Source organism: Leucopleurus acutus (assembly GCF_964270905.1).
Source record: "Leucopleurus acutus genome assembly, chromosome: 3".
NCBI classification, from domain to species: domain Eukaryota; kingdom Metazoa; phylum Chordata; class Mammalia; order Artiodactyla; family Delphinidae; genus Leucopleurus; species Leucopleurus acutus.
In genome coordinates this window covers 7,155,271-7,182,080 of record NC_139145.1, presented here as the reverse complement: position 1 = coordinate 7,182,080, position 26,810 = coordinate 7,155,271, and the positions used below count along the sequence as shown (strand labels likewise).

The following is a 26,810-nucleotide window of genomic DNA, read 5'->3' as shown; positions in this document are numbered from 1 at the left end:
AAACAAAACATGTTTTTCTCATCTCTCACCTCTGTCACTCAGGAAATTCCAAGGGTTTTAGGAGCTCTGAGCCAGGAACCAGGAACTAAACCCAAATACTATAACAAAACATGATGCTATCAGCTCTTTCACTCAACAAGTTTCAAGAGTTTTCGAAGTTCTGTGCCAGGAATCAGGGATGAAGACCAAATATATATTTCTTGTTATATCACAATATCACACGTGGAAGGGCCAACTCCTTCAGACAAGTGTATTGATGGGGTCAAAGTTCTCAGGGTCATCTGTGTCTGCCCAATATTTCCATTCCAAACCTCTCCAGTCAGTGCCCTTACCTTAGCATAAGAGACCCTGAGCATTTAAATGGTTTCACAATTCTGTAACCCACACAATCAGGCTCTGGGCCCGATCACCCATATCTATAAAGGATAGGAGATTGTGCTCAGACGCTCACAGATGCCCTGTGGGTGATGCAGGGAGGATAGACAAGGAGGTGGGGGTGGGCAGGGGCAAGGGGAGGAGCCTCAGACCAGGATAGAAGCAACTGCATTGGTCCAGGCAAATGATGATGGGGGCTGGACCAGCAGGGGTGAGATTTTGCTGATGAACCCAAGGTTGGTGTGAGACAAATGTGAGATTTTTTTTTTCCTTGAGCTAACCAATATTTCTATATTTCTCTTGAGTCTTCCCATAGGTGGGCTGAGCAGGCACAGGGACATATAACACATTCTCTTTATTCTATATATTTCATTCTGTTATGAAATATACAGACACTCTGGAGATGTCTCCATATCAGTACAGAGCTCCTCTTTTTTTTTTTTTCCCCAGTTGCAAATTATTCCCTTGTCAGGATGCATCACTGTTGATTCCCCAGTTCCCAAGTTCCTAGCACTCACTACCCTCCAAGTGCTAGGCTAAGTCTCTATCTACAACTTCACATTGAATCTCCATAGCTGCCCTGTGAAGAAGAGTCTGTTTTTCCCCACATTTTCTCAGACTAAGATGAGTAGCCACATGCCCTCGGCCACAGCAGTTATGGCTCCACCTTCAGAAATAAACCTGGTTCTGCTCTTTTGTGCTGGGCAACTAACTAACCTCGGAAAGTTACTCAGCCTCTGTTAAAGAAAAAAATGACTCTGACACTTGTTAAAAACTGTCGACTGAAAAAAAAACAAAAGCATGACCTAAAAGTTGAGAGTTATATTTTATTCAGCAGACAAAACTGAGAATTAAGTCTGGGACACGGCATCTCAGATAACTCTGAGAGATTGCTCTGAAGAGGCAAGTGGGGATCCAGGATATACAGGAGTTTTTGCATCAAAGACCAGGTAGTCGGAACATCAAAAGATTATTGTTAATTAAAGAAAACCAGCTATCTCAAGTTAAGGAATTTAGTACTTTTCTATGTATGGGAAGATGCAAGAGTCTGGGCTCACTGAAGTCGTTCCTTTGATAGGCACCTCAGCTATCTAGGGCCAGTATCCTGGGCTTTCTCATCCGGCGTCTCCTCAGGGTGCATCATTGCGGGGGTTGGGGGGTGTGGTGTGCTGTGGCTGATGGCTTGATGGTGGGCATCCTCTTTCTATCCTGAGTTCCCTCCAGGGTCACCATCTGGGGGGCTGTAATGTGATGGCTTGATGGCTACAACATCCTTTGTTTATTGATATGGCAGGCAATATTTTTCATTCACAGAACAGTAAGGAAGACTTTATTCAGGACTATTGCAATAGGCGGATTGCAAAAGGGGAGAGCATTGGGCTCAACTCTGAATGCAGCAAAGACAGCTGGGGATTGACAGCCAGAGCAGAGTGATGAGGTCCATGGAGACATTGAGGGTAGGGGGATTCTTGCTAAAGAGAGGCCAAGGATGTATACATCAATGGTGGGGAATGAGAAACTTGATCAGATATCAAGGGTTGGGGGATGACTTAGAAGGATTCTTTGCTTAGACTGTACTGTGCAGGCCAAAGACAGGACTGTTGCCAAGGTTGAGGAGTAGTCGAGAAGAAGGTTCAGAAGACTACAGTTTGGTCAAGGAGAGAGTCTGTCACCTCTCTGGACCTCGGTTTCTTTCTCTGAGAAATGGGGATAATAGTCCCCAGAGGAACTACTGCTAGCATCAAATGAGATAACGCGTGGAAAACGCTCAGCGCATAGCCTTTCCTGTAAAATGACAGCGACCTACTGTGTAGGCATCAGAACTCGGATCAGGTGGGACGTCCAAGCTGCTACCTTGAGAGCAAGGGGCCCTCGGAGGACAGGGCTACAGGTGATCAGAAAAGGGATGTGAGCTGGTGGGCCGGAAATGCCTCCCTTAGAGGAAGGGGGTCTCAGGCCGCAAAGCAGGGTTGGCCAGGCAGACAGGGACGAAAGGCAGGACAGATGTAGGGCCATATGGCAGGGGAGTTGGAGGACTGAAAGACTGCCGAGCTGAGGACCTGGGCTCGCACCAAGTTCAGGTACGGAAGCCTGACTTAGGCCCACCGCCCGCGTGGGTAATGGAAGCAGCCTTGCCCCAGCAAGACCTCACACTCCCGCCCGCTGCTGAGCAAAGCGTGAAGCCCGCACCAATGGGAGCGCCGCCGTAGCAGCGAGGGGGCGGAACAGAGCGGCCGCCAATGAGTGTGCCCGTTTCAGGCAGCCAATGGGAGGCGGTGTCCCAGCGGCGATCAAGCGGCGGCTGACCCTGGCTGCTGGGCGGGGCGGGGTCCTAGGTTCGAGCCGGAGTTCCCCGGAAAGGGTGAGTCTGGAGGGGGGCGGGAGGGGGCGCGCCCGGGAGGTCATCAAGAAGGATGCGGCCGGCGGGACTGCCCTTTGCAGGAGGTGGGTAGAAGCCCCCACACTGCCTTGGGACTGATTGATGCCCGGTGGGTACACGTCGCGGTTCCCGCCCCTGCCAGAAGGGTTTGGAGATTTCTGTTGGGGGGCGGGGGCTGCGGACCTCACCCAGACCTCATCTTCAAAGCTGGGTCTGGGCCCAATGGGGACGAGGAGGGAGGAGATGGGCACCTGCAAAACCCCATCCCCAAGATCTTATCTCGAACGTTAATAAGATAATAATAGCGAACATTTATCAAGCACTTATTGCACGCCAGGCCCGGTGCGGAGCCCTTTCCCTGTCTCACCTCACTGAATCCTCCCATCAGCCCTTTGAGAGAGAGACTGTTTTATGCCCATTTTCTAAATGAGGAAACAGGTTCAGAGAGGAGTTGATTCTTGACGACTCCGACATTGTGCTATTACAACCTTCTCTTTTCCCCCATCACTGTCATAAACCAGTAACATCGGTCGAATCGCTGACAGCCCCTCCCTGCAAATACTGGAGGCCTCAGGAGGCCTGAGCCCTGGGCCTGGCTCTCGAAAAGTTCCAGATTGTTGGGGAAAGAGCTGAACACAGCCCCTTCTCCGCTCAGGGAGCCAGCAGGGACTGGGGTCGCTGGTGGGGGTAGATGTGGTATGCAGAAATCTCGGCTTGAAAGAGAAAAAGGATTATGATGATAAAACCAATAATGACTTCATTCTTGTTTTTATCATATTTGTTATTTTTTCATGCCTGTATCAAGGTACTGAACATGTGACATGCAGAATTGTGTTGAAACATCACAACCTAATTGATCTACAACTCTAGTGTTTTTAAAAGAAAAGGATGTAGAAAAAATAACCGTAATACAATAATCTGTTTTAGTCACACAATATAAAAAACATGTAAAGTGTAGCAGCAGTAATCAAAATATGAGATGGAGGAGAATGAAAAGTATAATGTTTACCAGTCCTATTGAAGTGAAGCTGTTATTAGCTTAAAATAGGGAGTTACAAGTGTGAGGTATGTTATGTAAGGCTCATAAAATGTCTTAAACTTGTAACGTTAAACTTAGGGTAACCACAAAGGAAAAATCTTATAGTAATTACATCCAAACACAAAGAAAGACAGCAGGATAAGAAACAAGGAACAATGGATGTACAAAACAACGAGAAAACAACAAAATGGCAATAGTAAGTCCTTACCTATCTGTAATATGGTGACAGTGGTGCGTAATTCACTTACAACTCTAGTTTAAAAGTTAAAAAAAAAAAGAATGTAGAAACTTCACAACCATCTCTTCATGGCAACACTCTCAGCATCTCCATTTTCCAGATGGGGAAACTGAGGCCCAGCATGGCTAAGTGACTCATCTGAGTCGACACAGGATTCACCCCCAGGTCTGTCTGGCCACCCCTGTCTTCCTGGTTATTTTGGAAAGGTGGGTTCAGAGCAGATTTAAAAAAAAAATTTATTGGACAGAGCAGATTTTTATATTGGTGAATTTGTCCAATAAAGGGGTTTGGTGGTGTTATTGTTCATGACTGATCTGGTAGGTGGGTACACATACCCCAACTCCATCAAACGGTTGTGGAAACTGGGGCTCAGGAAGCGGAATTGGGTGTCTAAGTTTGCACAGTGAGCAGGGGTCCAGAATCTTCCCCCCAAGCCTCAGTCTGGATGGTTGGAAGGTTGAGGTGCTCAAAGGGGCCTCCAGGCTGAGGCCTGGGGCTGACAGGATGTTGTTCCTTCCCAGACAAGCCAGCTGTCAAGAGCATGCCTCTGTGCCAATGGGGGGCCACCACCAGGGGCAGAAAGCCCGATGGGGATGGAGCTCAGCCCATGGCCACCAGAGGAGGCCTGAAGGTGCTTCTGCACTGGGCCGGCCCCGGTGGCGGGGAGCCCTGGGTCACCTTCAGCGAGGCCACACTGACTGCGGAGGAGGTCTGCCTCCACATTGCACACAAAGTCGGTGAGTCTCGGGCATCAGCCCCATGGCGGGGTGGAGGTGCTGGCAGCCACCGGGGCTCATCCATCCAATCGTCTGCCCATTCATTCAGAGGACATTGAGTGAGCACCTAGTGTGTGCCAACCCCCAGTTACTACATTTGTAGAGCTGATATTCTAATAGGGATCAACAAGAAACACAATCAATAAGAAAACTGTATAGGAGGCCAGAGATCATGGTAAAAGATTTAAAACTTGGGGAGATAAGGGACTGAGCCACGGGTATATCTTGGGGAAGATGGCGCCAGGCAGTGGGAACAGCAAGTGCAAAGGCCCTGAGGTGGGAACTTGCCAGCAACAGTGAGGAGGTCGGTGTGGCTGTAGCCGAGTGAGTGAAGGGGAGACAGGAATAGGTGAGGGCAAGCAGGTGGTGGCACAGGTTGTACGGGGCCTCTTGGGCCTCAGGGAGGACTTTGGATTTTACTCCAAGTGAGGTGGGAGCCACAGAGGACTGTGAGTGAAGAAGGAACGTAATTGGACGCAAGTGTCACAGCTGATCTCTGGCTGCTGTAGGGGGAGCAGACTGTGGCGGGCGAGGGCGGGAGTAAAGTAGGAGGTTATGGGGCAGAAGTCAGCCAGGTTCAGATCTTACAGTGTTTTAAACCCCAGAGGGAGGAGTTTAGGGCTTAAAGCTTTCCCCAGGAACAGTAGTGAAGCATGGAATGGTTGAGAGAGCCTGCAGCACACGTGTTTGAAAGTTAGTTTCTCCTGCCGGAGGGGGAGGTCTCTCCAAGGGGACTTCGCTTACATGCCCTTTCCTCCAGGACGTCCTCTCAAACCCCCTGTCCCACAACTGGATGGGGGCCTTCTGGTAGATTTCTATAACACCTTGTACTTTCCCATCAATGGCAGATTCTTAAAGAAGTACTGGTTTTCTGGGTGGTGTGAAACATGCCTGGCCAAGGACCCAGAGAACCTGATCTTTTTGAGGAAGCAAAAGATCTTAAGAATAACTGGAGCATAGTTTTCAAGAATTTGGAAGGGGAAGTAGGAATTGAAAGCAGAGCATAATTGTCTGGGTCCAGGTCATGGTTATTCAGTGCTGAGGGGGTTGGGCTTTCTCAGGGGGCAAAGGGGAGCGATGGAAGTTTTAAGCCAGAGAGTGGAACAGATTGGTTCTTTAGGAAGTTGTCTCATAGGGAGGCATGCTCTTTCTTTGGGGGGCAGTACACTTGGATGCAATGATTCTTTTCTTTTCTTTTTTTTTTTTTTTGGCCGTGCCATGTGGCTTGTGGAATCTTAGTTCCCTGACTAGGGATTGAATCCAGGCCCTCGGCAGTGAAAGCACCAAGTACTAACCACTGGACCACCAGGAAATGCCCGGATGCAATGAGTTTGGAGAGCAATTTGGCATCGTCTAACATGGTTGAAATGTACATCCCCTGAGGGCACACAGTTCCACTCCTAGATGTGCACTCTACAGACACTCAGCTCATGTGTTGCAGGAGATGTACGTGGGAAAGTTCAGAGTGGCTTCATTTATCTTAGTGAAAATAGGAGACCATCTCAAAGTCTGTGTATAGGAGAATGCACAAATCAGTTTCAGTATGGTTGAACACTGGAATACTATACAGCCAGGAAAAAGGAATTTAACCAAAGTTACATATATCACATGTGAAGCTTAAAACCTATCGTAGCATGAAAAAGCAAATTGCAGGACGCCTATGGTATAATACCGCATTTGAATTTATAACATTCAAAGATGATAGAGAATATGAAAATGATAAACTCTAGTTCAGGAGTATAGTTACCTCTTTGTGGGAGGGGAGAGGAGGTGGATGTAGGTGGGGGCTTCAGTTGTACTTGCCAGGTTTTATTCTTTTTCTCGTGGCTGGTACTTAGGTGATTATAAATTATTCTGAAGGACTTCCCTGGTGGTCCAGTGAGTAAGACTCTGTGCTCCCAATGCAGGGGGCCTGGGTTTGATCTCTGGTCGGGGAACTAGATCCTGCATGCATGCTGCAACTAAGGAGTCTGCATGCCACAACTAAAGATCCCTCATGCCGCAACTAAGACCCGGCGCAGCCAAAACAAAGAAAGAAAGAAAGAAAAAAAAATTTTAATTAAAAATAAATAAATAATTCTGAACTATTTTAGATACAATTTTTAAGTGATGTATATAAAAAATAGATGCTTGGGCAGCCAGTGTGGGGAATGACAGTAAGTTTGGAGGCTGAACTAGGGCTGAGTTTTGGATTTGAAGGAAGTGGGTAGATCCCAGAGAGATGGAGGATGCAGAAAGTACAGGACTTGTGACCAATCTGATGTGGAGGGGGTGGGACGAGTTGAGGACAAGGATGAAGTCCGGCAGAGAGGGGGCAGGTTTGGGGACCTCAGATGAGATCTATTTGGAACAAGGCACATCTCAGGGGGCCCGAGATGTCTAGAGGAAGACAGCCAAGGGGTAGTTGGATATTTCTCTGGGTCTGGAGTTCAGAGAGAGACCAGGCAAAGTGCCAGCAGTCTGTAGAGCTGTCTTAGTCAGTCTATGATAGGTTTTGCTGTAGTAACAAGCAGCCCCCCCAATTCTACTGGGTTAAGACAATGAAAATTTACCTAAAATCTAATGCAGGTCAGATGGTTCCCCTCTATCTTATAGCTTCACCACTAGGCATAAGGGGTTTCCAACATCCCTGGGGCAGCGAAGATGGCAGGAAAGTTTATTTCTAGGCCTGGAAAAATGTACTCCCTTATGCCCACATCCCACTGGCCAAAAACCAGCCCAATGTCTCCATCCTAGCTGCAAGGGAGGCTGGGAAATGTAGTTTTCCTGTGAGGCCATAGGATGGTTTACATATTGCATTGTCCTCTGTTGGCAAGGCAGGAGGCCCAGGGAGGGATTGTGAAGGGAGACAGTGGGCCTGGGGGTCCACAGGGCTAACGGCAGCAGGCATTGACTCCTGACTCATTTCTCCCCTGTCCAGGCATCACTCCACCCTGCTTCAATCTTTTTGCCCTCTTCGATGTCCAGGCCCAGGTCTGGCTGCCTCCAAACCACGTCCTGGATATGTCCAGAGACTCGAGCCTGATGCTGTACTTCCGCATGAGGTGGGTGAAGTCCCCTTGGAAGGCTTTCGTTCTGTCCCCTCCCTCCCCTGTCCCCACCTTCCTGGATCTGGTCTGAATCTGTGCTAAACCCCAGCTGCGCCCCCTCCCTTCCTGCAGGTTTTATTTCCGGAACTGGCATGGCATGCATCCCCAGGAGCCGGCTGTGTACCGCTGCGGTCCCCCAGGGTCCGAGCCTTCCTCAGAACAGGCCGAGCAGGGGGTGCAACTCCTGGACCCCGCCTCCTTTGAGTACCTCTTTGAGCAGGTGTGAGCAGGGCTGGGGAGGTGAGACTGTTGGTGAGGGAGGTTGCAAATGAGGAGTCCTCACTTCCCTCCCAATTTGCTGTAGCTAGTAGGTTTCAACTCATGCCATCTGGGATCCTTTGGCTGCCTGAACCAAAGGGTTTTTGAGACTCTTAGGGTTGTAGGGGTAAGTGCTGTGATTGATTAGTGATGTCTGCCACAGGCATAGGGTTGGGCAGAGGAGGCATACATGTGGGGTCCTTCCCTTCCCCAAAGTGACCAGAAGCTGGGGAGTGAACAGGTTCTCATGCCTCCCTTTCTGCCTAATTCCCCATCCCCAGGGCAAGCATGAGTTCATAAATGACGTGGCATCACTCTGGGAGCTGTCAAGCGAGGAGGAGATCCACCACTTTCAGAATGAGAGCCTGGGCATGGCCTTTCTGCACCTCTGCCACCTCGCTCTCTGCCATGGTGTCCCCCTTGAGAAGGTGGCCAAGAAGATCAGGTATTGAGAATGAGGCGGGAACACTGCATAGGTGGGTGGACATGCCCAGGCATCTGGTGGCCAGGGTAGACCTTGCATACTGTCATGCCTTCATTCATTCAACAAACATTTATTGAGTGCCTACTGTATGCTTGTACTAGTTTTTTTTTTCTTCCAGCCGTGCTGAGCGTCTTGTAGGATCTTAGTTCCCTGACCAGGGATTGAGCCCAGGGCCCTGGCAGTGAAAGCACTGAGTCCTAACCACTGGACCGCCAGGGAAGTCCCTGGTACTAGTTTTGGGTGTTCTGGACACAACAGTCAATAGGACAGACAAAAATCCCTGCCCTCCTGGAGGTCACATCTGATGAAGGAGACAGGCAATAAACAAAATACAAAAATAAAATGTATAGCGTTTTAGACAATGATAAGTGCAATGGGGAAAAATTAAGCAGGAACAGAGGAAGAAGGGGTGTGTCAGGGAATGGGGGGTGTACAATTTAAAGCTGGGTCATCATAAGAACCTGCTGTATAAAAAATAAATAAATTTAAAAAAAAACCTGGGTCATCAGGGAATTCCTCACTGAGAAGGTGACATTCAAATTCAGAAATCTGAAGGAAGTGAAGGAGGGAGCCAGGTGGGTATTTGGGAGAAGAGAATTCTCCACAGAGGGATCAGCCAGTGCAAAGGCCCTAAGATTGTACCATGCTTGATATGTGGCTGGAGCAGGGTGAGCTTGGAGGACTCCCTAGAATTCAAGGGAAAAAAGGAGGCAGGAGTCTGGAGAGCTGCTAGCCTCCACTGCAGTGAGGGCTGGGGCAATCAGGGCACACTGCCTGGAGGAGGCAGCAAGAGAAATGGGTCTTTCAGGACCTGCAGTTCTTTTTTGGCCGCGCCACACAGCTTATGGGATCTTAGTTCCCCAACCAGGGATTGAACCCACGCCGAGTCGTAACCACTGCACCACCAGGGAATTTCCCAGGACTTGCAGTTCTTAAAGCACATATTTTTCAATCCCTGTCGTGTTATCACTGGAGGACTAGGGCTGTGACAGTGAAGCCCAGGAGGCTGGGAAGCCCAGAAGAGGGACCCTATCCAGCCTGGAGATCAGAGGATGCTCCTGGGGGGAGGTGATTTCTGCTAAGACCTGAAGGTTGAGTTGGCTTTATCCAGATGTGGATTGCTTTGGCCAAGCGTTCGAGGGAGAGGGAACAGCATATACAAAGGCCCAGAGGCAGGAGGTGGTAAAGACCTAGTTTCCAGGGGAACTGAACTCGGAATGTGATGGCCCAAATGCAGGAGACGGCCAGGCACTAGTCAGGGAACCTTTTCCCTGAGAGCTCTAGGGAGCCCTGGAAAGCTTGGAAGTGGGGGCAGAAGGCAGCTAGAACCTTGACCTTTAGGATCTTTGTATGCAAAGGTTGGAAGAGGTGGCTTGGGACATGGAGGATGAGGCTTCAAATCTCATCTAAGTGGGCTATACTGGTGCGCAAGTGCAGGGCAGGAGAAGGGGTGAAGGGTATGGCTTTGTGAAGAGCAGAGGGCCTTCCCAGAGCTGTGCCTTTTATTGATAATCACATTAATGATCAAAACATAGCGACTTCTCCAACAATAATAGCCAACACTCACATAGTCCTTATTTTATGCCAATCAATAGTCCTGATTCTCTCATCAGCCCTAGAAGTGGGCACTGTTTGATCCCATTTTACAGATGAAAAGACAGAGCCCTTTAGAGCTTAAGGAAGTTGCCCAAGAGCTGGGATTTCCGACCTATAGTCTCCTCCAAAGTCCTGGGCCCTGGGCCCAGACGCCACCTGGCCTCCCTGTGCTGGCCCTTTATAGCATTCTCTGTCCACCTTCATGACAGCCTGCCTGTTTTTTTTATTGTTTTGGGGTTTTTTTCAGTTTTAATATTTTTTATTTTTATGTTTTAAATTTTTGGCCGCACTGGGTCTTCATTGCTGCGTGCGGGCTTTCTCTAGTTGTGGCGAGCAGGGGCTACTCTTTGGTGAGGTGTGCGGGCTTCTCATTGTGGTGGCTTCTCTTGTTGCAGAGCACGGTCTCTAGGCTTGTGCGCTTCAGTACTTGTGGTGCATGGGCTCAGTAGTTGTGGCTTGCGGGCTCTAGAGCACAGGCTCAGTAGTTGTGGCGCAAAGGCTTAGTTGCTCCGAGGCATGTGGGATCTTCCCGGACCAGGGCTCGAACCCGTGTCCCCTGCATTGGCAGGTGGATTCTTAACCACTGCGATACCAGGGAAGCCCCCCCTAATATTTTTTAAATTGAAATATAGCTGATTTACAATGTTGTGTTAATTTCTGCTATACAGCAAAGTGATTCAGTTATACATATATATACATTCTTGTTTTTTTCATCCTCTTTTCCATTATGGTTTATCATAGGATATTGAATATAGTTCTCTGTGCTATACAGTAGGACCTTGTTGTTTATCCATTCTATGCATAAAAGCTTACATCTGCTAACCCCAGCTTCCCACTCCATCTGTCCCCCAACCTCCTCCCCCTTGGCAACTAGAGTCTATTTTCTATGTCTGTGATTCTGTTTCTGTTCTGTAGATAGGTTCATTGTGTCATATTTTAGATTCCACATATAAGTGATATCATATGATATTTGTCTTTCTCCTCCTGACTTACTTCACTCAGTATGACAATCTCTAGTTGCATCCATGTTGCTGCAGATGGCATTGTTTCATTCTTTTTAATGGTTGAGTAGTATTCCATTGTATATAAGTACCACATCTTTATCCATTCATCTGTTGATGGCCATGTAGGTTGCAGCCTGTCTGTTTTCTAGACGAGGCAGCTGAGGTTCAGAGAGATGAAGCCACCTGCCCCACGTCACCCAGCTGGGCCTGCAATCCCGGCCCCTGACTGGCCCCTCCTGGTCGTCCCCACAGCTTCAAGGACTGCATCCCACGCTCCTTCCGGCGGCAGATCCGGCAGCACAATGCTCTGACGCGGCTGCGCCTGCGGAGCATCTTCCGCAAGTTCCTGCGGGCCTTCCAGCCGGGCTGCCTGTCCCAGCAGGTTGTCATGGTGAAGTACCTGGCCACACTCGAGCGGCTGGCGCCCCGCTTCGGCACAGAGCGCGTGCCCGTGTGCCACCTGGAGCTACTGGCCCAGGCCGAGGGGGAGCCCTGCTACATCCGGGATGGCGGACAGGCCCCTCCCGACCCCGGGCCTGAGTCTGCCGCAGGACCCCCCACCCACGAGGTGCTGGTGTCGGGCACCGACGGCATCCGGTGGCGGCTGGTACAGGCAGAGGTGAGTGGGGCGCCTCTTCCATCTAGCAGTCCAGGGCAGCTGGGGGTGGCGTGCCCTTGCTCAGCCTTGGCCTTGGCCTCCGAAGGTGGTTTTCCCCCACGTGCCTCTGGGGTGTGTCAGTCTGTGCCTGGGAGTCCGTTCCTTTTGTTTTGTTTTGTTTTGGTTTTTTGTTTTGTTTTTTTTGGTCACGCGGCGTGGCATGTGGGATCTTAGTTCCCCGAGCAGGGATTGAACCTGTGCCCCTTGCATTGGAAGAGTGGAGTCTTAACCACTGGACTGCCAGAGAAGTCCCTGGGGGTCTGTTTCTTGGGGAGTGTCCTCTGTCTGCCTGCCCCCCTGGGGACCTGCTTTCTGGGGTCTGGCATCTGGGGCTGAGAGGGTGAGGAACCTCCATTCTACTCTCCCTGAAGTTCCAGTTTCTGGCATGTGTATCTCTCTGGGTGGGTCTCCTGTCCAGCCTGTGACACTGGGGTTGATGGGGGGGTTGCCTGGTCCCTCCAGCTCCCGCCTCTCCCCCGGGGAAAAGTGCAGTAGGACTAAACAGGCACTGCCCTGCTCCATTCACCTGCCCCACGTGCTGGTTTCCAGACTCCCAGTGATGGTGGTGGTGGTGGCGGCAGAAGGATGCCCCATGCTGGCCCATCTGGGAAGAAAGCCAAGGCCCAGGAGGTGGGCAACCAGCCAGTGCACAGACCTCAGGAGGCCCCATGGGCCTACTTCTGCGACTTCCAGGACATCACCCACGTGGTGCTGAAAGAACGCCGCGTCAGCATTCACTGTCAGGACAACAAGTGCCTGGTGGGGCCCGGGACGGGGGGCCGGGCTGACCGTGGGGGGAGGGCTGGGGGACGGTGGGAGCCTCTGGCCTGTGACATCTGCCTGATGTTGTCCTCCCCACCACCGCCCCCTCGCCTGCAGGAGTTGAGCCTGCCTTCCCGGGCTGCGGCCCTGTCCTTGGTGTCACTGGTGGATGGCTACTTCCGCCTGACGGCCGACTCGAGCCACTACCTATGCCATGAGGTGGCGCCTCCGCGTCTGGTGATGAGTATCCAGGACGGTATCCACGGACCCCTGCTGTGAGTGCCGGGAAGGGCGGGCGGGCTGCGTGGTGGTGACTGAACTGGGCATGAGCTCTAGGGACTGTGGGGTTTGAATGAGGTGTGTGCATGTGTGTCTTAGGGTGTGAAGGCCTGTGTGTTCACCCATGTATATGAGTGCACATGTGTGTGCAAGCATCCATGTCTCAGTGTGTGTGTGCCTGTGTGTGCACGTGAGTGTGCATGCACGTGTGCGGGAGCATTCGTGTCTAGTGTGCACACGCGTGTCTGTGCGTGCGTGTACACGTGCAAGGATTTGCTCATACAGCATTGTGCATGCGTTCACGTCGGTGGGTGCTCACGTGGGTGCATGTGTGCACCCAGGGGTTATGGGGGGAGAATGGGCACCTGTCACGGCATGGACGGTGTGTCACGCTGAGAGTGCCTGGGTTGGGGACTGTCACCACACATGTCTGAATGTTTAACAGCCCATTTGGCACGCAGCTGTGTCACTACTCTGGGGAGTGCGTCTTGTTTGGTTTTGTTGTTGGTTTGGCCGCGCCACGGGGCACGCGGGATCTTAGTTCCCCGGCCAGGGATGGAACCCATGCCCCCTGCAGTGGAATCGCGGAGTCTTAACCACTGGACCACCAGGGAAGTCCTCCAACTGCATTTTAAATTGTCAGTGTGTGTTTTTGCACGTGACAGGACGGGTGAGTTTTGCTGGGCTATGCGTTGTCCAAACGCTGGTGGTTGTTCAGATATACGTGTGGGTGTTTACACCCCTGCAGGCATGTGTCTGTCCTGGTACTTGTGGATCACTGTCTGAGCATTCCTGCTTGGACGTGTGGGGCTGAGAATGTGAAGTGTCAGGGCTTATGTGGTCATCAGGTGTGTGTGGCCATCCTGTATGCTGCCGGGTTGGGGTCTGTGACTATCAGCTCATCTGGTCATTGGCCCTGTGCCTGGGTATCTCCTGTCCTATCTGTGACACTTGGACTGGCCCCTGGGTCAGTCTAAGAGGTCTCACCCTTCCAAGCCTGTCTCTACACCAGAGGAGGGTGAAGTGGTCGTTTCACCTCTCAAGGGCTGTGGCTGTACGGGCCACACGGGCCATGTGGCCTATGGGCCATGTCAGCGTGTGTCTTAGTCCATTCGTGCTGCTGTAACAGAATGCCAATGACTGGGTGGCTTAGAAACCACAGATGCTTATTTCTCACAGTTCTGCAGGCTAGAAGTCCAAATTCAAGGTGCTGGCAGATCCAGTGTCTGGTGAGAGCCCCACCTCCTGTTACATAACCAAAGTTCAGTCTTCTGGCTGTGTCCTCATATGGTGGAAGGGGCGAGCAAGATCTCTGGGGTCCATTTTATTTTTGTATTTATTTATTTAAATTAATATATTTACTTAATTTTTGGCTGCGTTGGGTCTTCATCGCGGTGCGCTGGCTTTTCACTGTGGTGGCTTCTCTTGTTGCGGAGCGTGGGCTCTAGGCACACGGGCTTCAGTAGTTGTGGCGCTCAGGCTTTAGTAGTTGTGGCTCACAGGCTGTAGAGCGCAGGCTCAGTAGTTGTACCACACGGGCTTCGTTGTTCCACGGCATGTGGGATCTTCCTGGATCAGGGCTCGAACCCGTGTCCCCTACATTGGCAGGCGGATTCTTTTTTTTTTTTTTTTTTGGCAGGCGGATTCTTAACCACTGTGCCACCAGGGGAGTCCCTGGGGTCCATTTTATAAGTCACTAATCCTATTCGTGACGGCTCCACCCTCATGACTTAATCACCTCCCCAAGACCCACCTCCTAAGGCCATCGCCTTGGTCGGGGGTTAGGGCTTCAACATAGGAATGTTGGGGGGACACAGACATTCAGTCTCTGGTACCACATACGTAACTGTCAGAGTCTGTGTGGCTGTGTCACCTTGTAGTACCTGTTTGTGCTTATGACAGTTGTTCCCTCTGGGTCTGGGATGCCAGTGCCCCTGTGCTGTTATGTTACACAGCGGCTGTGTCTGCGATCTTTCATACTTTTTTTTTCTTTTTTTTTTTTGGCTGCACTGTGCGGCATGCGGGATCTTAGTTCCCCAACCAGGGATTGAACCTGCGCCCCCTGCAGTGGAAGCGTGGTCTTAACCACTGGACTGCCAGGGAAGTCCTCTGTCTGTGATCTTTTCCTTTCGGTGTGTGACAGACTGCATTGTGCGTCACCCTGGGAGTGGCAGTGTCTATGGCTGGGTGTGTGCCCATCTGGCAACTGATGGCTGTTTCCCGTGTGTGTATGTGTGTGTGTGTGTGTGTGTGTGTGATCTTGTCGGCCACGGTGTCCACAGTTGTTACGCACGAGCATGTGCCTGTTCCGGTACCTGTGTCTGTGTGTGAGTTTTCATGCATGGGACAGGGTTACCTGCGTGTGTGTGTTCAGACACAGTGTCACCACATAAGCCGTGTCTGACATTTATCCCAGCTGGAGTGTGCCCTGCTGGGCAGGTTTTGTGTGTCCTTGTTGCCAGGTGTGGGTCCAGCAGTGCTCCCAGGTGCCCTGATGGTGCCCCTTTGTGCCCCCACCCGCCCAGGGAGCCATTTGTGCTGGCCAGGCTGCAGCCCGAGGACAGCCTTTACCTCATCCACTGGAGCACCAGCCACCTCCACCGCCTTATCCTCACGGTGGCCCAGCGTGACCAGGTGGGCCTGGGGCGGGGGTCCTGGGCTGGGGCTGGGCGTGCTCCCTGCCTGGACCCCTGCTCACCGCCCTCACCCCTGCTGCCACCTGCTCCAGGCACCCGGCGTGAAGGGCTTGCACCTACGGAAGTTCCCCATCGAGTTGCAGGCTGGGACTGTCGCGCTGGAGGGCTGGGACCGGTCCTTCCCCAGCGTGCGCGAGCTGCGGATTGCCCTGCAGGGCTGCTCCCTGCGGGCCGGCGACGACTGCTTTTCCCTGCGCCACTGCTGCCTGCCACGGCCAGGAGGTACCAAGATGGGGGTACCACGGGGCTCGGGTTGGGGGGGGCCTCTTCCCTCCGTGCCTACTTTCAGGGACTGCTTCCATCCCCAGAGATCTCCAACCTCATCGTCACGCGGGGACCTCGGGCCAGCAGCAGGCCACTCAACCTCAGCCATCTCAGCTTCCACCAGATCCGCCAGGAAGACATCACCCAGGTGCGTGGCGCGGGGGTGGCCCCTGCGGGCGCGGGGCACCAGGGAGGCAGCCTGGAGCCGTTGTCATGGAGATCTTCCACACCATGTCCCCCCAGCTGTCCCACTTGGGCCAGGGCACGAGGACCAATGTGTATGAGGGCCTCTTGCGAGTGGGGGGCGGAGGCCCTGAAGAGGACAAGGTGGATGGCGGGGACCCCCCCATGCCCGGGGCGGGCTGTGAACAGGAGCTGCGAGTGGTACTCAAGGTGCTGGATCCCAGTCACCATGACGTCGCCCTGGTGAGTGAGCGTGGCCAGGGGATGGGGGGCAGGGTGAAGAGGGTCAGGGTCAGGGCCTGCAGCCCCCTGACCTGCCCCGTCCCCACAGGCCTTCTACGAGACAGCCAGCCTCATGAGCCAGGTCTCCCACGTGCACCTGGTCTTCGTGCACGGCATCTACGTGCACGGCTCCGAGAGTGAGTGGGCCCTGCCCCACCCCCGACATACACACACCCCCCACCCCACTCTGCCCCATTTACAGCCCGACCCCACTTACACTCTTGACCTGCATCCTTATCCCTGACTGCACACTGACCTTTGACCTACACCGCACCCCTGAACGTACCCCAGCCTGTGCCCATCGACTCTCATCTCCAGCCTAAACCCTGTCCACACCATGACCCTTAGCAGCTCCCTGATCCCTGGCTACGCCCCAACCGTCTACCTGCACCCCGACTCCAGACTGCATCCCTAGCTCCATCTACCACCCAGACACCTCTACAATCCAGCCCCTGTGTATCCTCTGACCCCCTCGATACCGTGACAGCATGCAGACCCCAGCCTTGTTGGCCACCCCGATCCTCCCAGACCTCAGCCCCTGCTTCTCCCCCCGCTCTCCCGCTACTCTGTGCGCACCTCCTTGTACAGGGTGCCCACGGCCGCCCCCAGACCCGCCGACCTCAGCACCATGTGTCCGTCTCTCCTGCTTTCCCCGCAACGCTGGCCTAAGTGCCGAGCCTGCGCACCTCTCACTGCACAGGCACCCCCAGCCCTGTGGGATCCCAACCTCCAGCTCCACTTCCTCCACTGGTCTGCACCCTCCCCCCGGTTCCCCAGTCCCGTCCTGACCTTTGTCACTCACTCGCAGCCTCCTCTCTACCCCAGCCCCACCCTGGACCCAAATGCCAGCATTCAGCTCGGCCTCACCCTGCACCCACCTCCGCCGGCCCTCGGTACTGCATTCCTCCTCTCCCCAGAGTCACTCCCGAGCCTCCCCCCACACCCTTGCCCGACACCTTCCCCACCTACAATCCCAGCACCCCCACCCCCCGCCCCGTCCTGCCCCCTGGCGCCCTGGAGGGTAAGCTGCTGGGCAGCACCTGCAGTGGCTGGGCCTTTGCAGATATCATGGTGACGGAGTACGTGGAGCACGGGCCCCTGGACGTGTGGCTGCGGCGGGAGAGGGGCCGCGTGCCCCTGGCCTGGAAGCTCACAGTGGCCCAGCAGCTGGCCAGCGCCCTCAGCTACCTGGTGCGTGGTCTGCGGGCGGGGCCTGCGCGGGTGGGGAGGGCCAGGGCAGCTCCCACGTTGCGTATGGAGGCCTGAACGCACCCATCCATGCACTGGATCTTCCCATGAACCTTCTCTGCTCACGCACCCCTGTGGCTCCCATCTCTCCCCACCTCCTCCACTTGGTGTCCAAGGCCCTGTGGCAGTCGCCTCTGTCACTCTTGCCAGCCCTTCCCGGTCCAGTCACCCCAGTTTCCAGAACACCCCCTGTGTGCCGGGCTCTGTCCTAGGCCCTGGGGACCCAACAGAGAACAAAACAGACAGAAGTTTCTGTCCTTGGGGAGCTGGCATTTTAGTTGGGAGGGACAAGCGAGAAATAATAATTCGTACATTACATTACATAGTACGCCAGAAAGTAGCGAGAACTGTGGGCAAAAAAGCAGAGCTGGAGAGGAGGATTTGATACAGTTTGGGGAAGGGGTGATGTCTTAAACAGGTGGGTTGGGGAAGGCCTCACTAAGGTGACCTGGAGGTGACATGGGGTGAGGGGAGAGCTGGGTAGTTGTGAGTGTATCTGGGGGAAGTGCATTCCAGGCAGAGAGGACAGCCAGTGCAAAGGCCCTGGGGAAGGAGCATGTCTGCCATGGGTTTGGGGACCACAGTAGGGTCCTCTGGCCTTTTGTTCCTGGCTGAGAGCCTTGGCCACCAGCACTGGGAAAACAGGAAGGACCCACTGGAGACCCAGTGCTGCCTTGTCACTATGACAATGGACTGGCATCTCCATAACGACCATGATTGTCTTTTTCACTTGGGCTGTCCCTGGGGGGACCATGTGGGATGGGGTAGGGGTGGGGTCTACAGCCCCCAGTGGCCACGCCCCCTTTCCCCCCTACCCCAGGAAGACAAGAGCCTGGTTCACAGCAACGTGTGTGGCCGGAACATCCTCCTGGCACGGCTGGGGCTGGCGGAGGGCACCAGCCCCTTCATCAAGCTGAGTGACCCCGGTGTGGGCCTGAGCGTCCTCTCCAGGGAGGGTGAGGACGCAGGCAGGGCTGGGCACAGGGGCGGGCTTCCCCCACTCCTTTTACCTTGCTGACCTCTGACTCTGGCCCCCAGAACGGGTGGAGCGGATCCCCTGGACAGCCCCTGAGTGCCTGTCCGGTGGAGCCAACAGCCTAAGCACTGCAGCCGACAAGTGGGGCTTTGGTGCCACCCTCCTGGAGATCTGCTTCGATGGGGAGGCCCCCCTGCAGGGCCGCAGCCCCTCCGAGGTATGTCCAGGGGACCCCTGGGCCCTTCGCACAAAGAGGGCTGGCACCGCCAAGGAGTCCAGAGGGTACATTCAGGGTCCAGAGCTGCCTCCCCTCTGGCTGTGCAGCCTCATCTCTCTGGGGCTCCATCAGGTCATCTGTCAGTTGCAGTGAACTGCAGTCCCAACCTCATAAGGTCGTTATGGCACAAAGCAAATAGATCACATGCTTTAGGCAGAGTGACCAGGGCATCAAGGGGGAGGCACAGGCTGTCGGGAGGAAGGGGACCCAGAGGATGGCCCTGACCCAGCTGAGGGATGGGGCAGGGCTTTCCAGAGGAGGTTTTAATCTAAGTGCAGAAATATCAGTGTCCCAGGCTAGGAAGAGCAGCCTAGGTGGTGGACACAGCCTTTGCAAAGGCCGGGAGGCTTTGGGACATTCAGGGATCTGCAGTATGCAAAAGCGTTCTGGGAGCAGAGGTGGGTGGAAGGCAGGGCAGGAAGGGCCAAGCGTGAGATGCTCCAGCACAGCACAGCCTGCTCTCCTTGGGTTCCAGTCCTGACTGCGGTGGTGGGCAAGGCTGCATCCCGTTGCCGAGGCTCAGGGGCCTCATCTGTAAAATGGGAATGACAAGAACGAGGACCTGGCTGGTCTAGCCCTGCTCTGGGGACTTGACTCTGCCTCTTGGGGAAGGGGACTGAGGGTGTACACTGACTCCTTCCGGTCCCCTCTCCAACAGAAAGAGCGCTTCTACCAGAAGCAGCAGAAGCTGCCTGAGCCCTCGTGCCCAGAGCTGGCCATACTCACCAGCCAGTGCCTGACCTATGAGCCAGCCCAGCGGCCATCCTTCCGCACCATCCTGCGTGACCTCACTCAGCTGCAGCCCCAAAGTGAGCATCACTCCAGGGCGGGGACCCTGGAGGGGGGGAGGGGCTGGGATCCCTGCTGACTCAGGCATGGTGCACCCAAGTCTCTGTACAGTGGCTGAGGGTGTGTGCCGGTTTCTAATTCACTTAAGTAAGGGGGAGGGGAAGCCCCAAGCTCTCCTTTATGTTTTGCTTGGGGAGAGCCACGGCTTCTTTGGATGAATTAGACCCTGGCAAATTTTTTGGTTATTAATGAAAAGTTTGTGCCCTTTACCCAATCTCAGAACATCCCAGGTGTTGGTTATGGTGCAGCCAGCTCTGTGTTTTGGACAATAAGAGGAATTTTCCAGCCCTTGCAAAAAAAAAAAAAAAAAAAAAGTTTGCTTATCTCTGGGATCGGATGCTGGGGATAGCAGTAGCTGGCTTTCTGTGTCCCCAAGTGTGGACCGTTTTGGAGAAAGGGCTGTGTTCCAGACTCACCCACTGTAGCTCTTCCAGATCTCGTTGATGTCTTGTCTGTGAACCCGGACTCACCGGCGTCAGATCCTACGGTTTTCCACAAGCGCTATTTGAAAAAGATCAGGGATCTGGGTGAGGTAAGGGCGAGGCCTGGAGGACCTGCGGCGGGGCATGGGCCCTGGCCTTAGGACTCTCAGCTTCAAGGGAGGCCCCGGGGAATTGAAAGGGAGGCCTCAGCCCCAAGGGGACCCATCCACATGGAGTAGGTGGGGCCTTGGATTTTCCAAACAAACCTGCCTGGAGGTGGGGCCTGGGGAGCTGGGGGTGGGGCTGACGCTCCTGCACGCTCCGGCCAGGGTCACTTCGGAAAGGTCAGCCTGTACTGCTACGATCCAACCAATGACGGCACTGGTGAGATGGTGGCCGTGAAGGCCCTCAAGGCAGGCTGCGGTCCCCAGCTCCGTACAGGCTGGAGGCGAGAGATCGAAATCTTGCGCACACTCTACCACCAGCACATTGTCAAGTACAAGGGCTGCTGCGAGGACCAAGGTGGGCGGGGCCTAGAGATGTAACAGGGCGGGGCTATGGCTTGGGTGTGGCTTGGTGGGCGGGGCCAGCAGGACCTGGCCAATTAGAGCCTCTCAGCCCCAGGCTGGAAGATGCAGTTTGCAGACACCAAGGTGGGCGAGGCCCGGCTGCCTCCTTTCCATCCTTAGGTGCTCTGCTGGGGCCAGGATGGGTGGGAGCCACCGTCAGCTCCCTTGCCTGTGGACGGGTTCAGGATGGGTCCGCCCCACCTGAGGACTGGTCCTAGTGTGGATGGATCTTGGTTTTCCCTCCCCACCTTGGGATAGGGGGTGCAGGGTGGGCAGCCTGTGGTCCGGGTCTCTACCACCCTTACGGGCCGCTCCTCTCCGGTGTCAGGCGAGAAGTCGGTACAGCTGGTTATGGAGTACGTGCCCCTGGGCAGCCTCCGAGACTACTTGCCTCGGCACAATGTCGGGCTGGCCCAGCTGCTGCTCTTCTCCCAGCAGATCTGCGAGGTGGGCCTGCCTGCCCCTGCTCCCAGAACCTGCCCCCTTCTTTGGCTTGGCCTGAGCTCCCTATCTCCCCCGCCAACCCCGCTGGGCCTGCTCTCCTCCATCCTTGTCCATTCAGCAGATCACCTGGCCACACCCCCGCTGGCCCAGGCCCCCACCCCCCTCCCAATTCTCCCGCCCCCTGCCCCGGGGGAGCCCCCCATGTGGCTCCACCTCTGCTGTCTGGCTCTGCTCCTTTTCTCTCTGGCCCCAGCTGCCATCCTGCCCGTTCTCGCGCCTGGTCCCCGCCAACTTGACTGTCCCCTAGCCATCCTGGTCACTGCTTCTCAGGCCCGGTCCTGCCCCCGCGCTGATCCTGACTTGCCCCACCCCCAGGGTATGGCCTACCTGCACGCGCAGCACTACGTGCACCGAGACCTGGCCGCACGCAACGTGCTGCTGGACAACAACAGGCTGGTCAAGATTGGGGACTTCGGTCTCGCCAAGGCCGTGCCCGAAGGCCATGAGTACTACTGTGTGCGCGAGGATGGGGACAGTCCCGTGTTCTGGTAACCAGCGGGACCCAGCCGGAGGGAGGGGTGCCAGGGTCACCTGGAGCAGACAGGGTGGAGGAGATGGATTCCGGGGTCTCAGACGACAGGGCCTGGGTCAAGTGACACTGCCCCCCTCTTAAGGTTGGGGCCCTAACTGGGACCACAGGGCTCCTAAGCCTCAGGTAAGGACTCCAGCTCGGTCTGGCCCAAGGCCTGAGTGCCCTCTCTCCCCAGGTATGCCCCGGAGTGCCTGAAGGAGTGTAAGTTCTACTATGCATCCGACGTCTGGTCCTTTGGGGTCACCATGTATGAGCTGCTGACCTACTGTGACTCCACCCAGAGCCCCCCCTCGGTGAGCGCCAGGCCCGCACCCCGACCCCATCCTAGAGGAGTTAGCGAGGCATGCATTCAGTTCCCAGCTCCCCCACCCTAGCAAGAACTTAACCTGCCTGAGCCTCACAGTCACGTTCTGTAAAGTGGGCCAGTTACACTGCAGAGGGCTTGGATTGTGACCGAAACCCACTCAGATAGGAACGGCTTATTCTGCCATTTGCAAACCCCAAGGGGACAGTGGGAACATGGCTTGATCTAGACCTTCAAATGCCATCAGGAATCCCATTTTCTCCAACTCTCAGCTCTGCTGATTTCCATGGTAGCATTTTGTTTTTTTTGCCGTGCCACGCGGCATGTGGGATCTTAGTTCCCCCATCAGGGATCAAACCTGTGCCTCCTGCAGTGGAAGCACCGAGTCTTAACCACTGGTAGCATTTCTTAAGCAAGCCTTCCCTTTGTTGTGGCAACAGTGGACCCAGCTGAGGGGAGGAGGGTCTTTCTCTTTCCAGCATAATTCAGGACTCTCTGATTGGCCCAGCTTGACTCACGTGCCCTCCAGGGAACCACTCACTGTGTAGTCCTTGGCTGAGGGGAGGAGCCTAGAGTATGTTAGGGGTTTATTCCCAAAGCCAATCAGAGTGCCTTTATAGGAAAATTTTTTTAAAAAAATTAAAAAAATTTTTAAAAAATTAAAAAAATTTTCTGAACAGGCAAAAACAACTTGCTGAGGTTTAATAATAATAGCAAGCACCTAATTCAGACTTACTCTATGAATATTAGTTTATCTAAGTTTCACAATAACCCCAGGTGGCAGATGTTATCACCCATTTTACAGATGAGAGAACTGAGGCCCAGAGAGGCGAAGTCATAAGACCAATGTTATGCAGCTGAGAAGTGGTAGAGATGGCATTAGAACTCCTGCCGTCCGGCTTCAGACTCTTGACCTCTATCTAGGCAGCCCCGCCTCTTAAAAAGAGCTTGTCCTGTTTCTTCTGTAGAAATTCATCGAGCTCATAGGCCTCACCCAGGGGCAGATGACAGTGCTGAGGCTCACTGAGCTGCTGGAACGAGGGGAGAGGCTGCCACAGCCAGAGAAATGTCCCTGTGAGGTGAGACCCTCCCTTTTCCCCCTGCCCCCACCATCGGACCAGGGAGAGAGCAGAGATCACAGCCTCAGTTTTTCCTTCCCCAGATCTATTGCCTCATGAAGAACTGCTGGAAAGCAGAGGCCTCATTCCGCCCGACCTTCCAGAACCTCATACCCATCCTCAAAACGGTCCACGAGAAATACCAAGGCCAGGCAGCCTCAGTGTTCAGTGTCTGCTGAAGCCCGCCAGCAGCTCTGCTTGGGGGGATTGGAGCAGACGGTACCCACAGAGAGGGCCTCCTGCTTCCCACCCTAAGAGGAGCCCAAGAGGGGGTGGTCAGCCTCACTGACTCCCTGTGCCTTACTCCTGTCTGGATGCCCCACCCCTCTGAACTGACTTTCCTTGTCTTAGTCCGTTTGGGCTGCTATAACAAAACGCCACAGACTGGGTGGTTTATAAACAACAGAAATTTATTTGTCACAGTTCTGGAGGCTGGGAAGTCAAGATCAAGGCACCAGCATGGTTGAATTTTGGCAAAAGCCCTCTTACTGGTTCATAGCCTATGCCTTCTTACTATGTCCCCACAAGGTCCAAGGGGGCAAGGCATCTTTCTGGAGCCTCTTTTATAAGGGCACTAATCACATTCATGAGGGCTCCACCCTCATGACCTATGCACCTCCTAATACCATCACGTTGGGTGTTAGGATTTCAACATAGTGATTTTGAAGGGACAGAAACGTTCAAACCATAGAACCTTCCAAAATCATGAGCCTGACACAGGCTCCTGAGGGATCCAGGACAAGCAAGGAGCTAACCAGGCCCTTGAATCTGATCTTTTTATCTTCCCCCAGCTCCTGCCCTTGGAGCCCACTATCTCCCCTAACTGGTTAAAAACTCGTATTTCCTCTGCTAGAGGCATGGTCCTTGGGCCCTTCTTCAGCAAGTGTCCACTCTCCTGGGGACTGCAGCTAGAGCAAGACACTCATTGCAGAAGAAGTCAGATTCAACTATTGAACCTTTGCTCACCTCTAAATCACCGGCCAGCAATTAGACCAATGCCTGGAACACAGAAGGCCCTCAAGATGTATGTTAAATATATCAACAAAGGACCTGGAGGACCACATGCCATGTAAATAAGATTGCCAGTTTCACCTTTTTCTCGCTGTGTGACCTCAGGCAAGTGGCTTCCCCTCTCTGGGCCTTAGCTTTCAACTATGAACTTGGGATGGTCATGCTTGCTGCCTTGTAGGACTAGTGTCAAGAGCTAATGAGGGCTTCCCTGGTGGTGCAGTGGTTAAGAATCTGCGTGCCAATGCAGGGGACACGGGTTTGATCCCTGGCCCGGGAAGATCACACATGCTGCAGAGCAACTAAGCCCATGCATCACAACTACTGAGCCTGCGCTCTAGAGCCTGTGTGCCACAACTACTGAAGCCTGCGCACCTAGAGGCCGTGCTCTGCAACAAGAGAAGCCACGACAATGAGAAGGCCACGCATTGCAACAAAGAGTAGCCCCCGCTCGCTGCAACTAGAGAAAGCCCGCGCACAGCAACGAAGACCCAACACAGCCAAAAATAAAAACAAATAAATAATTTTTTTAAAAAAAGAGCTAATGAGGTCATATCTGTCAAATGCTTAGCAGAGAGATATGCAAACAACTGCTCAATAAACATTTGATATTATTGTTAATCTGGTGTTTGCCAATGTGTTTCTGCTTAACAGGTATACTTGAGATGGGTCTGCCACATTGTGAAAGGCAGTTAGATTTCTTTCCCATGGGACTTCCTAAGACCCTGTGCATTGCAGCCCTCCTGACTGGTCAGTTTCACACTATTTTAGTGATATTTGCTTTTTATAACAGTTTTTAAAATTAAATATTCATTATAATTGTAAATCTTCCTTTTTTTTTTTTTTGATATTGCCGTAGGCAGTGAAATGTTTCCCTCCTCTGTCCATCAGCCACCACTGTCACCTCCCCGGGAGACAACTAATGTTATCTGATTTCCTCTTTTGGCTTCCAGAGACATTTTATCCAGATACAAGGAAATCTGTGCACATGTTACATTTCCCCATCTTTTGCAAGAATAAGTGTGTGCTGCTATATAGAGCTCTAGCCTGTATCTTTTCTATTTTTTCCCCACATAATAGGCCTTGGAGGCAAACAGTGTTTTCTCTTTCTATTTTATGGTTGTGTTGTAGCTCATCATTCAAATGTCATCAGCATTTGTTCATGTAATCATTTCTAATCCTTTGCCATACCCTGGGCTGCTGCAGTGAGTAAGCATGTGTGCACATGGTTTCACCCACATTCAAGGGTATCTGTAGGACAAATTCCCAATGGGAATAGCTGCACGATCTAACCTGGTAATTTGGAAAGTCATTGCCACTAGAATATATTTTGATAGGTGATAGGGCAAGTCTCTCCTCATTCTTTTCTCAAAATTATCTTGGCTTGTTCTTAGGCAGATACTTTTTCTTTTTGCCTTCTTTTTTATAAAAAATTATTTTCCGGGACTTCCCTGGTGGCACAGTGGTTAAGACTCCACGCTCCCAGTGCAGGGGGCCCAGGTTCGATCCCTGTTTGGGGAACTAGATCCCACCCGCATGCCACAACTGAGAGTTTGCATGACACAACTAAGGAGCCAGCGAGCCGCAACTAAGGAGCCCTCCTGCTGCAACTGAGACCCAGTGCAACTAAATAAATATTTTAAAAAAATTATTTTCCGTTATGGTTTATCACAGGATGTTGAATGTAGTTCCCTGTGCTATGCAGTAGGACCTTGTTCTCTCTGTTTTATTCGTTTTCTTTTTTCTTTTGTCATACCCAGTTACATGGAGATTTTTTTGCCTGTTTGGAAGTCTGGTATCTTCTGCCAGAGTTCAGTAGATGTTCTGTGAGAATCCTTGCACATGTCAATTTTTTTTTTTTGGCCGTACGGCATGTGGGATCCTAGTTCCCCGACCAGGGATGGAACCCATGCCCCCTGCAGTGGAAGCGCGGAGTCTTAACCACTGGACCACATGGGAAGTCCCTGTAGATGTTTGTTTGTTTGTTTTTTGCGGTACGCGGGCCTCTCACTGTTGCGGCCTCTCCCGTTGCGGAGCACAGGCTCCGGACGCGCAGGCTCAGCGGCCACGGCTCACGGGCCCCCCTGCTCTGCGGCATGTGGGATCTTCCCGGACCGGGGCACGAACCCGCGTCCCCTGCGTCGGCAGGCGGGCTCCCAACCACTGCACCACCAGGGAGGCCCTCTGCCCATGTTTGAATTGGGTTTGTTGCTGAGTTGTAGGAATTCTTTATAATCTGGATATTAATACCTTAGCAGATATATTATTTACATATACTTTTGATTTGGGTTTTAGTTGGTCTCTGGGCACCATGTGCGAAACGGATTTTTGGGAGGCGGGGCAGGCGAGGAGAGACCTCATTGGGGAGGGTACTCCAGGTGAGAGAGGAGGGGGTGTGGCCTTAGGGATGGGGAGAGTGGATGAATGCTGAGTGCCATCGAGATCTTCAACAAGGTCCCTCTCTGGAGCTCAGGTCAGAGGCACAGGAGGCAGGTCAGAGGCCTGAGAGATGGAACTGATGGAGGTGGGAGTCCCCACCTGACCCCTCTCCCCGCCCCGCCAAGTCCCTGCTGTTGGGGTAAAGAGACCAGCTACCTGGAGAAGAAGGGCAAGGGGGGAGGGGGACAGGGGTAAGAGCCG

At 53.3% G+C, this 26,810-nt stretch overlaps 1 protein-coding gene across 1 annotated transcript; it reads left to right on the top strand.

The window, feature by feature from the left end:
- The first annotated feature begins 3,657 nt into the window (after window positions 1–3,657).
- TYK2 (tyrosine kinase 2) lies at window positions 3,658–25,185 on the top strand. The gene is made up of 24 exons (XM_082837034.1): window positions 3,658–4,238; window positions 4,554–4,769; window positions 7,729–7,852; window positions 7,970–8,117; window positions 8,437–8,600; window positions 11,492–11,858; window positions 12,447–12,656; window positions 12,777–12,934; window positions 15,464–15,572; window positions 15,667–15,856; window positions 15,943–16,046; window positions 16,142–16,324; window positions 16,413–16,500; window positions 17,427–17,554; window positions 18,432–18,567; window positions 18,650–18,804; window positions 19,523–19,673; window positions 20,148–20,245; window positions 20,465–20,657; window positions 21,033–21,151; window positions 21,524–21,696; window positions 21,916–22,033; window positions 23,013–23,123; window positions 23,207–25,185. The coding sequence occupies exons 2-24, from the start codon at window positions 4,574–4,576 to the stop codon at window positions 23,339–23,341; spliced, it is 3,558 nt and encodes a 1,185-aa protein (XP_082693160.1). The 5' UTR covers window positions 3,658–4,238; window positions 4,554–4,573; the 3' UTR covers window positions 23,342–25,185.
- Window positions 25,186–26,810: the final 1,625 nt, after the last annotated feature.

What these genes read in the sequence shown, in the direction of transcription:
- TYK2 (XM_082837034.1), top strand. Translation starts at nt 4,574, where the DNA reads ATGCCTCTGTGCCAATGGGGGGCCACCACCAGGGGCAGAAAGCCCGAT. An exon ending in AAGGTGGCCAAGAAGATCAG is followed by an intron (nt 8,601 to 11,491) that starts GTATTGAGAATG and finishes TCGTCCCCACAG; the next exon opens with CTTCAAGGACTGCATCCCAC. An exon ending in CAGAGAAATGTCCCTGTGAG is followed by an intron (nt 23,124 to 23,206) that starts GTGAGACCCTCC and finishes TTCCTTCCCCAG; the next exon opens with ATCTATTGCCTCATGAAGAA.